The sequence below is a fragment of the Crotalus tigris genome, unplaced genomic scaffold (genome assembly GCF_016545835.1).
Source record: "Crotalus tigris isolate CLP2741 ecotype Arizona unplaced genomic scaffold, ASM1654583v1 scf7180000017753.6788120, whole genome shotgun sequence".
Taxonomy (NCBI): Eukaryota; Metazoa; Chordata; class Lepidosauria; order Squamata; family Viperidae; genus Crotalus; species Crotalus tigris.
Genome location: NW_024096615.1, coordinates 4,081,698 through 4,093,109, shown reverse-complemented (window position 1 = coordinate 4,093,109; position 11,412 = coordinate 4,081,698). Strand labels below are relative to the sequence as shown.

The following is an 11,412-nucleotide window of genomic DNA, read 5'->3' as shown; positions in this document are numbered from 1 at the left end:
CATGCTAAAAGACAAACAAATGTCCTTTCCTCTTGGGAGAGGTTTTGGGGAAATCCCAACGATTTGGTCTGCGGTTGCTCTTTCAGAGCGAATCAACCCATCACCTTAATGATTTGACGTTCACAACGGACGTGTTCAACAACTCAAAGTCTGCACTGATGAAAGAAAGAAAAAACCCAAGATAAATGACTCCAATCTGCAAAAAGTCAGGAAGTTGGTATCTGTTTGCCTCCCATCCTGACTATTCTGGATACGATGCTGCTTTTTCTTTCTTTTTCTTTCTTTCTTTCTTTCTTTCTTTCTTTCTTTCTTTCTTTCTTTCTTTTAGTAATAATATTTTATTCATTTTCCAATTTTACATTTAAGTATTTAAAAAGCAATGTGGCGACTGGGTTAATCAATAGTTTGATCACAAAAGCTTTAGTACTAATCTCAAGTTACAACATCAAATATTTCTTCTCTTTTTTTCTTAACATTTACTATCTTATATTCAAGCTGCAAGTTGCAAAGTATGGCTATAAAAGTTGGACCATAAGAAAGGCTGAGCGATGAAGAATGGAGGCTGTTGAATTATGGTGCTGGAGAAGACTCCTGCGAGTCCCCTGGACTGCAAGGCAATCAAACCGGTCAGTCCTGGAGGAGATCAACCATGACTGCTCTTTAGAAGGCCAGATCCTAAAGTTGAAACTCAAGGACTTTGGCTACCTAATGAGAAGGAAGGACTCACTGGAGAAGAGCCTAATGCTGGGAAAGATGGAGGGCAAGAGAAGAAGGGGACGACAGAGAAGGAGGTGGCTGGATGCAGTCACTGAAGCAGTAGGCATGAGCTTCAATGGACTCCAGAAGATGGTAGAGGACAGGAAGGCCTGGAGGAACATGGTCCATGGGGTCGCGATGGATTGGACACGACTTTGCAACTAACAACATTGTTCTCTAGGCAAAATTTATATATATGACAAATCTAGATAGCATGCTAAAAAGCAGAGACATCACCCTGCCAACAAAAATACGTATAGTCAAGACCATGGTTTTCCCAGTTGCAATGTATGGCTGTGAAAGTTGGACTATAAGAAAGGCTGAGTGCCAAAGAATTGAGGCCTTTGAACTCAATTGATGCTGGAGAAGACTTCTCCGAGTCCCCTGGACTGCAAGGCAATCAAACCGGTCAGTCCTAGAGGAGATCAACCCTGACTGCTCTTTAGAAGGCCAGATCCTGAAGTTGAAACTCAAGTACTTTGGCCACCTAATGAGAAGGAAGGACTTACTGGAGAAGAGCCTGATGCTGGGAAAGATGGAGGGCAAGAGAAGAAGGGGACGACAGAGAATGAGGTGGCTGGATGGAGCCACTGAAGCAGTAGGTGTGAACTTAAATGGACTCCAGAAGATGGTAGAGGACAGGAAGGCCTGGAGGAACATTGTCCAGGGGGTCACGATGGGTCGGACACGATTTCGCAACTAACAACAACAACATCTAGCAGGTCAAGTAAAATCACTATAGTCTTCACCCCCCAAAATGAGGGAGTTAACTATTACAGAATATTGAACATAGAATTATAGAGTTGGAATGGACCTTCTAGTCCAACCCCCTGCTCAAGCAGGGGACCCTACATCAAACAATGACTGTCCAATCTCTTCTTAAAAACCTCCAGTGATGGAGCACCCATAACGTCGGGAGGTAAACCATTTCACTTGATCAATTGTTCTCACAGTCAGGAAATTTCTCCCTAGTTCAAGGTTGGCTCGCTCTTTGATAAGCTTCCCTCCGTTATTTTTCATCCTGCTCTTTGTTTTTATTGAAAAGTTTTATACAAGTTTTTAACAATATCCCCCCTTAGAATAACCCCCTCCCTCCTCCCCCCCCTTACTTCCCAGAGCTGGTTACAGGGTTACAAGTAAACAAGCAAATTCTAAATGAACTTCAACTATACAACTATAGTTGTATCCAACTATCCAACTATACAAATAACAAAATCAATAATGTGCTTTAACTCAAATACAGAACAAGTTTAAGCAAATTAAAAAAAATAAAAAAAACAAAAAAACCCAAAAATAACAATATACCGTATATTCCGGCGTACAAGGCAACCCGGCGTATAAGACGACCCCCGTCTTTATCGCCGAGTCGCATTCCTAGAACGTCGTCTTATACGACGGAAACTACCAGTATTTCTGGCGTATAAGACGACTCGGCGTATAAGACAACCCCCATCTTTGTCGCCGATTTTAGCGCTCACGGAAGTCGCCTTATACGCCAGCATATATGGTAAGCAATTCCAAATTGAAAACTAAAAATTATTCATAATCTAAATAATACTTTTTAATCCCATATCAATTCGAACCCATATTTACTCTACATGTAATTTATCCATCTTCTCCACACTGAAGTGTGTATTTCTTTTAAACAACCATTCATCCATAATAAACACAAAATTTTCCCTCCAATATAACCCAACCAACAAACTTACATTTGATAAACTTGGCTCTTTGCTTTTTTTTTTTCCCCACCCCTAAGTAAATCTATTAATCCTGCTCTTGAAAGATCAAAGGCCGCCTGTGAACTCTGAGCAGATCTGATCCTGAAATAAAATGGATCATAGGATTTTTACAAGAAGCTATTGGCCATTCCACAAACTTGGCAGGGATTCGTGGAAACTGTTGGCTGCGTAACAGGGGAAAGGTATTTGAGGCAACTAGGGCTTTTTACAGGAACCCCATGGATTCTAACTTTTTAATTTAGCTAACTTTAAATAATTCAATTTGATTCTTTTTTTTCTTTCATTTAATTGTGGGTGCTCCATTGCTGGAGGTCTTCAAGAAAAGGTTGGACAGCCACTTGTCCAAGATGGAACAATGCTTGGGCAGAGGCTTGGACTTGAAGACCCCCCCCTCCAAGTCCTTTTCAGCCCTATTGTTCCAATGGATTTGGGAGAATGTCTTGGGGGGGGGGAATTATAGTTCCTTTCAGGTTTTCCAAGCAACAGCAGTTGAGTGATCATGTGGTGCCTGAATCAATAAACAGAAGCAACATGCAGTTCTTTGGATCAATGAACACAATGTTCTTTTCATTCAAAGCCAAGCTAAGGTTAGTGTTTTCCACTTGATCTTCTCAAATTATGAGAGATGTTTACATTAAAGAAGTACTGCTCTTAATTGTCCCTAGTATTATTCAGAAGAAAGCAGGAGAACAATGAAGCCTTTGTGTTTCTATAATGGCTGTTCTGAGAGTCATTGTTGACTCAGTTTAGTTCTGGTTGCAGGATTGGAAGTGTGCCCTAATGGCCTTGGTTTCAAGACACCGTTGTGTTTTTTTTTTTCCTCCCTAAAGCAATCTTTCTAACTTCACATCTTTAGTATGTGTTGGGACCTTCTCGATTCCCAGCACATCTTCCCTATGTGAAGGAAAGCTTCTCTGGAAAAAAAAATCACCAGAATTAAAATGTGGTCTACTTCTTTGTGATATGAAAGAGTATATCACCTTAGATTTCATGGAGTAATGCTCCCTTCAGTTAGAAAACTGCTAAAGTAAGGAAGAAGTCTAGATAGAACCTGACATTCCTGGAAGGAACCCCAGAGGTCTTCTAATCAAACCCCTTAATTAAGACGTGAGACCCTAGATCATTCTGGACAAATGACTGTCCAATCTGTCTCAAAGATGATGAGGCAACTGGACTTTCAGGAGGCAACTGGACTTTCTTGTTTTTTCTTTGAAGACGTTTCACTTCTCATCCAAGAAGCTTCTTCAGCCCTGACTGGACAGTGGGGAATGGAAAGATTTATACTCCTTGCAGGCAGCTGGTCATTCGTCTTCTTTTAGAGAGAGTCATTGAGGTCACTTGGAGGTTTACAGTATCTGTGTCCTCAGGGTCAAGTGAGTGGTGCAAATGTGTGTGTAGCCTTCTTGGCTACAGGATGTTTTCTGCCCTGGGTCCCTTCACTGTTGAAGACAGACTCAAGCCTCAATGACTCTCCAAAAGAAGGCAAATGACCAGCTGTCTGCATGGAATATAAATCATTCCATTCCCCACCATCCAGTCACAGCTGAAGAATCTTCTTGGATGAGAAGTGAAACATCTTCAAAGAAAAACCAGAAAGACCAGTTGCCTCTTGAAAAAGCACTTTTGGGACAACCATGACCTGGATGACTGAGAATCTCCATAGACTGTCAAATCTCTTCTTGAAAACCTCCAGTAATGGAGCACTCACAACTCTGAGAAACATGCCATTGCATTGATTAAGTTGTTCTCAATGTCAGGAAATTTCTCCTTACTCTAGGATGGATCTCTATTATTTCTTGTCCTGATATCTTGAGACTACACCAATCCTTTCTTCTCTGTGACAGCACCTCAAGTACTGGAAGACAGTTACCATCTTTTCTTTGCTCAGGCAGGAAACCCTATACCATTTCAGACAAATGGCTGCCCAGTCTCTTCTTAAAAACCCCCAGTGATGGAGCACTCACAACCTCCTTATTTCTAGGTTGCTTCTCTCTTTGATTAGTTTCCATCCATTGCTTCTTGTTCTGCCTTCAGGCGCTTTGGACAATAGCTTGACTCCCTCTTCTTTGTGGCAACCCTTGAGATATTATAGATAGCATCCTCATCATCATCGTATGAGTAGATCAAGGAGGACTACAAAAGGAAAAGAACATTCTCTCCACACATGGTGAGACTCAGTATGTACAGGGTCCTACATCTTTTGATGCAGAAACAATGGATGGAAACTAATCAAGGAGAGATGCAACCTGGAATTAAGGAGAAACTTCCTAACAGTGAGGACAATGAACCAGTGGGACAGAAGTTGCCTTCAGATGATGTCGGCACTTCATCACTGGAAGCTTTTAAGAAGAGAATAGACAGCTGTTGGTCTGCAATGGTATAGGGTCTCTTGCTTGGGTAGGGGGTTGGACTAGAAGACCTCCAAGATACTTTCCAGCTCCTTTCTGATTGATTGATTGATTGATTGATTGATTGATAAATTTAATAGTTTGCGTGTTTTGCCAGATCTGTCTCCACATATTACAGTGTGCTTGTAAATTATTAACTGCTTGGAAATTATTAAATTTGATACTCAACATTTTGACATGAAAATTTTGTCCCAATACTCATTGTTCGCTTGATACTCAACTCACAAACTAGAACTTGAGGGGTCCTTGGTGCTTCTCTGAGCTTGCTTGTTTTCTTGCAAACATTTCATTACCCTAACTAGGTAACCTCATCAGTGCTAGAAGAGAGTGTGGGTTATGGAGAGGAGGAGGAGGAGGAGGAGGAGGAGGAGGAGGAGGAGGAGGAGGAGGAGGAGGAGGAGGAGGAGGTGGTGGTTATCCTTGGTGGTCTCTGAACTTGGTTGTTTTCTTGCAGATGTTTCATTACCCTAACTAGGTAACCTCATCAGTGCTAGAAGAGAGTGTGGGTTATGGAGAGGAGGAGGAGGAGGAGGAGGAGGAGGAGGAGGAGGAGGAGGTGGTGGTGGTGGTGGTTATCCTTGGTGGTCTCTGAACTTGGTTGTTTTCTTGCAGATGTTTCATTACCCTAACTAGATAACCTAGCACTGATGATGTTACCTAGTTAGGGTAATAAAACCTTATGACTCACTACATTATGACTCACTATATTATTCCTTACGGGAAAAAAATCTTTGGTACTCATCGTTTTTGATACTTATCGCACCTCCGGGAATTAATTAATGATGAATACCAAGATACCACTATATAGCGGGAAATAATCCACTTGGAGAAGAAATTTGATCTGCACTTTCACAATATGTTATTTTGTGCTCATGATGGGTTTTTCACCCTATTTCAAATATTTGCCAAGTAAATCAACTTCACCCATCTCTAGCTTCTCTTGCATTTTACAAGCACATACCAAATGTCCACTTAAGCTTGCTGTTTCCCAATCGTAAATGCAGTATAAATCAGATGCTTTCAAAACCATTCCTTCGTATCACCTCGGCAAAGAATGGTAAGTTGACCTTGGAAATCATAGTGATTTCAATTTGCATGTAGCTGCCAGTCTTATTCTTTTGGGTTTGGGAGATAATCCATTACATTTAGTCTGGCCATCTTTATTTTCCTAATTAGGGGACTGGAGGCTATAAAGAATGGTTGCTGGAATTGCTTATGTCTAGTTTAATGAAAAGAAGAACTAGGGGTGACATGATAGCAGTCTTCCAATATGTCAGGAAATTTCTAGATTGCTTCTCTCCTTGATTAGTTTCCATCCATTGAGGACATTCTATTCTATTCTATTCTAATCTATTCTATTCTATTCTATTCTATTCTATTCTATTCTATTCTATTCTATTCTATTCTATTCTATTCCATTCTATTCTATTCTATTCTATTCTAGTTCTGCTCTACCCTATCCTACCCTATCCTACAATACCCCACTCTACTCTACTCTACTCTACTCTACTCTACTCTACTCTACTCTACTCTACTCTACTCTACTCTAGTCTACTCTACTCTATTGTTCTGTTGAATTCTATGGCACATTTTCCCCACCACAATGTTTTGTTGCTGGGTCAGATAAACATAATGGGAACAAGCAATTTTGAGTGGCTGAACACAACATTTGAAATGTTATCTTTACAGTTTGGAATGTGTCATACGATGGGCGTCTCTCATCTAGCAATGCTGAAAAATGTTAATGCACATTCTTTTTCTTTTCTTTTTTTTTCAGCTAAGCAGAAATGACATCATTGACGTTTTTTTACGTGGCATCCGTAGTGGCTATTTTTTCCCGACTGTGTCATGGGCAGGAGGCCAAGTGTTCAGGAGTTCCAGGAATCCCAGGGATGCCAGGAGCTAATGGGTTGCCTGGAAAAGATGGACGGGATGGCATGAAAGGGGATCAGGGACCACCAGGTATATATATGTTCTGCTCTTAAGCTTATACGTCTTTGACTGAGAACTGATTCGCGTTCCTCAAATTGTGGGGAACAGCAATGGATGGTGGTGATGACATGTCCTTAAGTGATAAGGTTGGCTCAGTTGGCTATAGCTATAGAAATCTCGAGTGCCATCGTTTTGCTAAAATCAGAGTAAGCCCACTGAATTGATGGCTGGTCTTCCTGCTTCAGTCAGAGCAAGGATTAATGCATTATTGTAACTGAGAGAGATGTTTCTCTGTGGTGGAACCCCACAACTGCACATATTTATATTTTGTTAGAAAGTGGTCAAAATATAATACCTCCAACTGTGGGCTTCTAACTCATCCTTCTCTCTCTCTCTCTCTCTCTCTCTCTCTCTCTCTCTCTCTGTGTGTGTGTGTGTGTGTGTGTGTAGAGATAGAGATAGAAACAAATGAGAGATGAGAGAGGCAGAGAGAGACAGAGAGAGAGGGAGGGAGGGAGAAGGAGAGGGAGAGAGAGGGAAGGAGGGTGGGAGAGGGAGAGAGAGAGAGATATGATGGATGGATATAGTCCATTCAGTTCTGAGGTCTTTGCTTCTTGAAAGTTATCCCCAGCCTTTCAATTGTTATCAATACACCTTATTAATTTATTTAAAAATAATATCTTTGTTTCTTTGCAATAATAAAGGGGTAAAAAGACTCTGCTTTCATCTTGCAGTTCCTTGATTCTTGTTTCTTCCCAGGTCCCATGGGACCCCCCAATGGCTTGCCAGGCGCTCCCGGAAAAGATGGGCTTCCAGGACCAAAAGGGTTGAAAGGTGAACCAGGAGAGAAAGGAGACCAAGGACCCCGTGGCCCAGAAGGTAACTAGGGAATCATGGCTTTTGTTGTGGTTTCAAGGCCACCAAATTAACTGATTTTCCCCCTTTAATATTATATCATCAATACCATAATACCTGGACTGTATCATTATGGAATCCTTGGTGTTCTCTGAGCTTGGCTGTTGGCTTGCAAACCTTTCTCATCTAGTCGGGTAATAAAACTTCTGCAAGCAAACAACCAAGCTCAGAGAGAACCAAGAAGCCCAAAGTCATCCCCCTCCTCCTCTTCCTCTTCGTCTCCTTCCTCCAGTCCCCAAACCCCACTGCCTGCTAGCACTGATAATGTTATCTAGTTGGGTAATGAAACATCTGCAAGCAAACAACGAAAGTGAAAGAGCAGCAAGGACCCCAGAGAAGTCCTCCCCTCCTCCTCCTCCTCCTCCTCCTCCTCCTCCTCCTCCTCCTCCTCCTCCTCCTCCTCCTCCTCCTCTTCTTCTTCTTCTTCTTCTTCTTCTTCTTCTTCTTCTTCTTCTTCTTCTTCTTCTTCTTCTTCTTCTTCTTCTTCTTCTTCTTCTCTTCTAATCATCTCTGTTGGTTTTCTCTGCACTCTTTCTAGAGTCTCAACATCTTTTTTGTATTGTGGCAATCAGAACTGGACGCAGTATTCCATGTGTGGAATACTCCAGAGATAAAGTTGTAAGCAAAAAATGGGCTTGCTTTGCTCCTTGAAGCTAAATGTGTTGCTTTTCTATTTATTTCCAGGCCGTGCAGCTTTTCTTGATTCAGAAGTGCAGAAAGTGCTCAGAAATCTGGAGGAAAGGATCCTGAAGCTTGAAGGAGGTACGCTGCTTGGTTTTCCTATTCCTAAATTTACAGAGACCAAATGACATCTGTAAAACAAGTGCCTTCTCCCCAGAGTAGATTCCACGACAGGCAAAAAAATGATATTTTTTGAAAAGGGACGATGAGATAAGATTCATTTCCCCTAAAATCTTGCCTTTATTTGGTTTCTCCATTGCTTTTTGAGAAAGAAGTTTTGCACTTGCATTTTCAAACATAAAAGGAAGAGAAATATTCATTTTTTCCTATTGGGAAATTGGAAGTGTAGCCATTTTCCAAATAAAATTAAATAATTAAAGTCCAAGCACAATTTTAAGCTCAAAAATATTTGAATAAAGGTTTGGAGGTTGAGTGCCCTGGGAAGCTTTTGGTTTGGACTGTCATGTTTTTTGTTTGTTTGTTTGTTTGTTTGTTTGAATCCATGTTCGTTTCGATAATTTTGATTTTAATTTTTCTATGGTAAACCTGCAAAAAAGCAGCATAGTGACCTAGAGGTAAAGCTCTCACCTCACAATCTCACCTTTACCTCATAGTGACCTAGAGGTAAAGCTCTCACCTCACAATTCAATCTAGGTAGAGGCAGATATTTTTCTCTCTGGGCACAATGAGGAAATATTTGCTGCAAACCCCACATAGGCATCAGGAAGGGCATCCGGCCAATAAATGCTCAGCTCCATTCAGTCAGACTGAATCCATCCCGATGCAAGGGATTACAGGCTCATTAAAAGAAAAAAAAATTGTAAACTTCTAAAAATCAGCTGGGCATGTAAAACTCTCCTGTAAGTGATACATAAATGTGTCTATCAACAATTATTGTTGGAAAACACATTTAGGAGGATATTGGACGAGGGGAATAAGGACATTATCCAAAATGTTTGGAGGTTTTGATGCTCCACTGCTTTTCCCCACCTAACTGGAAGTGTTCCAGAAATCGTAGTTCTACTGCAGATGATCAGTTGTGAGATTCAAACACTTCCCCAACATGGGTAGATAAGTATTATGGAGGTGGAACTCAGCCAATACTGACTCCGAAACATTTCAATCTGAGTTTTCATTTGGAGGGATATTTTTAGATTAGTACAGAAGTGGGACAGGTTTATAGAGGCGTATCTGAGACAATAGCATGGATCAGACCTGGACTAATTCAAACGTATTTAGTTTATGCATGAAGAGTCATGATGTGACAGTTGCAAAAGCAACTGATAAATTGCTGGATGGTAGGACCAGATGGATAATTGTGTTTTTTCTTCTCTTTTGCAGTTTTGGCCTTGAGGCGACTGATAAATAAGGTGGAGGACAAAATATTTAGTACCAATGGCAACTCAGTTGGCTTTGACGCGATAATCCAGACATGTCAGCTTTCAGGGGGATCCATCGCAAAGCCCATGAATGAAAAGGAGAACAATGCTATTTTGCAAATTGTGAAAGAACAAAATCAGTACACCTACTTGGGAATTAAGGAGAGCTCAGTTCCGGGAGCCTTTGAGTATTTCAATAAAACACCTGTGAATTATACCAATTGGCGTCTCTATGAACCAAATGGAAAAGGGTTAGAAAATTGTGTTGAAATGCAAACCGATGGAAGTTGGAATGACAAAAAATGCAACCAGTATCGTCTCGTTGTCTGTGAATTTTAAAATGTCCTATTTTAACATCTTAGCCAATGGAATCGTCATGGCTTCTGGGAACTGTAGTCCTCTGAATATATATTTGTCGTAAAGTCCTCATCAGCCTTCAGTCTTCTACAATTCCCAGTATTCAGAAGCCTGAGAGTCAAATCAGTAACATGTGATGATGTGGTGGGTAGAATCAAGGATTTCTAACTTCTGGATAACTTTATAAGAAATTAAAATAATGATTTACAGATGAGGGTTTGATTGTTCATTTGGGTTAGAAATACTTTATCTCAAGCATGTCCAGGTTCATCTGAAGAGCAGAGCAGTTTTGTACAAGTGTAAATTCAGATATTGTGAAAATTATATGTTCCTTTCTGAATTGTCCAGGAATATTCTCGTGTCTTTCAAAAACTAATGTAAATCTGGACATGAATGTCATAATTGTCTGTCTGTCTGTCTGTCTGTCTGTCTGTCTGTCTCTCTATCTATCTATCTATCTACAGTATCTATCTATCTATCTGTCTGTCTATCTATCTATCTATCTATCTATCTATCTATCTATCTATCTACAGTATCTATCTATCTATCTATCTATCTATCTATCTATCTATCTATCTATCTATCCAGTTTGAGAACAATACTGAGACCATCGAAGAAGTTAGCCAAAGGAAATATCACTGATCGATTTTACAGTGGGTGATATTCGACAGAACAAACTATTTCCTCATTCAAAATAAGCTGGATGATTGGCTACAATTAAAGCATGCCAAATAAAAGCATCCTGACGACTGCTTCTGATTTTCTCGAAGACTCCTTTCTCCAGTTGTTCAGCTTCCTTGCTCAGAGTAGTGGGTGCCTCATCCCACTTGGGCACCTGTTATGTTCCTATTAGTCAATTAATGTGGCCCTTTGGGAGGCATATGGTCATTGACTTCCTTATTTGTAATGATGATACTTGTTTTGAAGACTCGCAGGACCAAATATTAATAGAGTGGATATGAATCCAATAGGGGAGGGAAATAAGCAGACAGTGCCTTGTGTTTGTATAGTACTTAGGACACACCATAGTTCTAATAATTTCAGGATTTTGAGTGGAGGGCAGTTGACACCGGTTGCCTTCAAAAACATGAGTTGGTTTGATCCAGGTTAGAAACTGAGTGGAAAATCACTTGGAAATTCAGTCTACATAGGGAAGTTAAAAAGAGAAAGAAACTCAGACTGGCATGGAGTCCATCAAATGGCTTATTGATTAACTGATGGTTGTCGCCAAGGTTTAGGGGCTAT

At 40.6% G+C, this 11,412-nt stretch overlaps 1 protein-coding gene across 1 annotated transcript; it reads left to right on the top strand.

Annotated features, from left to right (window-relative positions):
- Window positions 1-5,820: 5,820 nt before the first annotated feature.
- On the top strand, window positions 5,821-10,921 carry LOC120306818 (pulmonary surfactant-associated protein A-like). Its single transcript, XM_039340732.1, has 5 exons — window positions 5,821-5,960; window positions 6,681-6,865; window positions 7,595-7,714; window positions 8,435-8,512; window positions 9,773-10,921. Exons 2-5 carry the CDS (start codon window positions 6,691-6,693, stop codon window positions 10,147-10,149), a joined length of 750 nt encoding a protein of 249 aa, XP_039196666.1. The 5' UTR covers window positions 5,821-5,960; window positions 6,681-6,690; the 3' UTR covers window positions 10,150-10,921.
- The last annotated feature ends 491 nt before the right edge of the window (window positions 10,922-11,412 follow it).